The following is a 4,215-nucleotide window of genomic DNA, read 5'->3' on the forward strand; positions in this document are numbered from 1 at the left end:
CTCTCCCCTCTCCCCTCCCCCTTCCTTCCTTCCTTCCTTCCTTCCTTCCTTCCTTCCTTCCTTCCTTCCTCGTTTTCATTCTCGCTCTCTCTGACAGAGTATCACTATGTAGCACAGAGTAGATTGAAAGCCATGATCCTTCTGTATCAGCCTACCCAATCCTGGCAGTTTTGATGTGCCATCATCTCCATTTTTGCTTTAGTTTATCTCATGTGTTAATTTTCAATATATGAGTTTTTAAAACTGGAGAATGGGGGCATGGAGGAGGATGCTTTGTCTCCTTTGTGTGTAGTATAAGCCTTATTCTGTACTTGAAACCACTGTATATAGCCAAAGGAAGCTTTGGACACTCCACGAAACCCTGTTTCCGTTAATAGAACCCATCCCTAATCAAACATACTCATTTACTTCTTATAGAAAAAAAAGCAAAGTAGGAAGTCTAGGACCTAATCCTGGATAGTTCCTCCCAGCTTGTGTTTTGAGTGCAGAAACAACTTGATGACGGTGTTTGTTTGGAATGAATGAAGCTGCACATTTTGGAATGTGACTCAAGCAGATTCTAAATACTCAAAAGCCAGAGCTTCAGACTGTTCCATTTTATAACTTCATAGATTGTACTTACAAAGCTAAAAAACGTAGCAAACACATAATAGAAGAGAAAGAAATCCAAGAAGAATAAAATAGAAATAAAACCCAATTCATGGTTGGCTTAGGTTGAACTGACAGTGCACGTAACGGGTAAAAATAAGGACTTTGAACAGATCAGTGAACAGGTCAAGATGCTTGAGAGACCAGACTCTGCTCACCCAGACAGAGGAAAATGTGAGGTATAATGATCTTTACTAAAAATTTAGGACTCACGTTTTACATCACATATTCATAGTATTTGGGCAAAATTAAAATAAAATAAAGCATTCAAAATGAAGTTAGTAAAAAATTTTTATGAAAAGAATCAAATCCATATTTTTTTATCTTTGGCCTTTTAGATCTCTTTAGGCCATTTGCAATACAGAGAAGAAAATTAAGCACACAATAGGTGACTGGACAATAAATCATAGAAGGTTATAATGAAGTAGAGACAAATTAACCCAGAAATCCAAGGAGACACCAGGATGTAATCATATGCAGAGGTACAAGTTTGACTCTGCATAAAGAGTTTACTATTCCACCACATTGCACTTCTGGGTAATTATGTTTAACTGCCTTGTCCTGCATATCAGTGTCTGGCTCTATATCTTTCACTGCCTCATCAGCCTGTGCAATACAGGGTCTTTGTTGAAAACTGTTGAGGACTGGGAAAGTCACTTTGCTAGCCTCAAACACTCTGGTCCAAGTGGTGTGACATGAGCTATGAAGAGGCTGTGTACAGAGCTCAGCTTTTCTCTCATAGGGAAACCTGCCAATGCTGCCACTGTATGTAAAGATCACCTTGGGAAAAGAGGTCAGGGGGAAGCAGTGGCCAGAATGTGTGATTCACAGCAGCTTGTTCTTATGTTGTCCACTATATAGGGACAATACAGATGGTCAAGGTGTCTAGATGACCTGGCCAAACTTCCACAGGGATCTGACAGGGACTCAGCACCTTGTCTTAAGTGGAAGATGCTCCAGAATGTTTCATAGTGAATTAACATCAATGATAATGTTCAATAATTATTTACACAACGGTTTTATGTTTGATCCAAAGACAAGAGTCAGTACAGCCATGTCCTGATTAATACTCGAAATAAAATAGTAGAAATGCAGCTACGTAATTCTGCTCATTGCTATCATATTTGGATTTAGAAAATTGTTCCTTTAACCAGAAGTTATTATGCTCCTTAAAGAAATATGATTAGAAACCAGCACCTCGTGAAAATATACAAGTTACTAGAAATGTGAGGTAGACTTTTTGATTTCCACTTAATAGTTAAAATTGTAGCTTTAACAAGCTAAGTCTTTTAAATGAAGATACAAAAAAATCTAAGTATTAATTACTGGATGATTTTGTGCCAGAAATGAAGATGCAAAGAGGTTATGCATTAATTAAGAAGGGGGAATGAGGCACTTAAATAGGAAAACATATGGGTGCAAAAATAAGTGATAGCCACTATCTACACTCAATCTGGCTTCTAAAACAATCCCACGTAAAAGGTCGTGCTACCCCTATAGTTTAGAAAAGAAGATGAGGCCTCACAGAGTTTCCTAATAGGATGACTTTACATGGAGGAAGCAATGCCAGTAAGCTGTGAACTTGCATGTGTTGTGTCCTCAGTACTAAATCAGTTCCCCACCAACCAGTCTTCTAGGTCAGTGGTTAGGAGGCCTCCTTTCCTGATCCCAGAGTTTAACTGTTGACCTCTGCTCCCAACTCATAGTTTTAGGATTTAGAAGTCTTTGGTTAATTGACTATGTGGCGTTATAAAGTAAACTCTGTGGAGAGCCAGTTTGATTTCATCTGCCTCCCTACTGGGAAGGAGGCTGGGCTATTTACCATGAGCTACTGATTCTCTGTGACAGGAACCTACTATTATCACTCACGATGGGGCAAAACATGTTAAATTCCTGTGCAAACTGATTATCCCCGGATGAGTCAACACTGTCATGAAGAACTTCCAAAAGGGACGCCTCTGCATCCCATAGGCGACTGTGACAAATTCTGTCTAGAAGCCATTGAGGGATGCTTAAAAAGAGAGAGAAAAAAGACAGTAGCAAATTTCCCCTTAACTTTTAAATAACACCCTCAAAAAGGAAACGTCTACTCCTATGCTGACTTTGCCTTCCTTTTCCTGCGTCAGTTAACCCTGAGAGTTCAAATATAAACAAACGCAATCCCCAATGGTACATCTGAACCAGAAGAAATCTGGAATTAATTGCCAAGTATTTTGGGTCCTGTTGCAGCTGTTACAAGTGTTTGATTTGGCGAGGGAAGAGAAAAGGCGTTGCATACCAATTTCATGAGCCACAGTGAAGGCTGCATGGAGGCCATCATCTTCAATCACTGCACAGCTGCGCTCCGGAGAACATATGGTCCCAACGTCTGCCATTCCCAGGGTGTCACATGAATGATGCCCACATAAATCCTGCCCGGGAGAAAGAAAGAAATCATTAAAATCAATTTACATCCAGAAGGAGCCACCATGGACAGCCACTTGTTCACCCCAAATGGCAAGACTGAGATATGTTTATGGTGTCACCTGCTCAGCGCTGGAAGCCTTCCAAAGACAAATTCAAAGCAGGAACTCTTCTGAGCTACTTTGTAACCCAGAAGCACAGAAGGATAAAGACATTCAATGACATTTTAAAGGAAGCCACGGTTATAGCCTGTTCATTACACTCCAAGCTCTAATGCCCGAACAAAGCTGAGTGCCTACACAAATGTCAAAGGTTACATGTGTTCAATACAGAAGTGCCTAATATTCTGAGCTAAATTCAAACTGAACTTCTTGGAAGAGAGGTCTAATCATTTGTTTTCTGTTAGAGTTAAACTACAATCACACTTTGTGATAGAATATACATTACTAAGACTTTGTGTTTATATATATATATTTGTACCTATACACATATTCAGTCATTTATACAAGAAACAAACTACACTTGAATGTATATGTAAAATTAGATAGAAAATCAAGCTTTTATATGTCAATTAATACTTAAATATCATTTTTGAATTTCCCAATTGAATTTCATAGCTTCACGTGTTGTGTCTTCAGAAATGTATGCACAGTCACTCAGAGCTTTTTAACCACTTCACATTTATTTATTGGGTTATAAAGGACAATTTCTGGTGATCAGATTTCCACTCCTACCATATGAATCCTGGGAATCAAACTCAGTTTGTGAGGATTGTTGGCAAGCTCCTTTTTTTTTTTTTTTTAAATCATTGACCTGTTACTACCAGGTCATCCTTAGCCCCAACTCAGCTTTCACCAGTCCTGATTCTGTTATGTCAATCAATGACTTAGCACCTATGAGTGAGTTGTATATGGGTATTATACATCTTTAATCTCCTGGTCTGGAATTGCTCCATATTCATCCATTGCGAGAAGATTATAAAGAATATAAATACTGACTTTATTTTTTTAATTAGGTATTTTCCTCATTTACATTTCCAATGCTATCCCAAAAGTCCCCCATACCCCCCCACTACCCACCCACTCCCACTTTTTGGCCCTGGCGTTCCCCTGTACTGGGGCATATAAAGTTTTCAAGTCCAATGGGCCTCTCTTTCCAGTGATG

General features: G+C 39.1%; 1 protein-coding gene across 1 annotated transcript in view; it reads right to left on the reverse strand.

The window, feature by feature from the left end:
• The window catches only part of Adamts5 (ADAM metallopeptidase with thrombospondin type 1 motif 5), a 40,979-nt gene that overhangs the window by 24,854 nt on the left and 11,910 nt on the right, over positions 1-4,215 (reverse strand). The window contains exon 2 of the mRNA XM_021185177.2: positions 2,927-3,059. Coding sequence (XP_021040836.1) covers positions 2,927-3,059 — 133 coding nt within the window. The remainder of the gene's footprint in view (positions 1-2,926; positions 3,060-4,215) is intronic.

This window comes from Mus caroli, chromosome 16 (assembly GCF_900094665.2).
Source record: "Mus caroli chromosome 16, CAROLI_EIJ_v1.1, whole genome shotgun sequence".
Classification (NCBI taxonomy): Eukaryota; Metazoa; Chordata; class Mammalia; order Rodentia; family Muridae; genus Mus; species Mus caroli.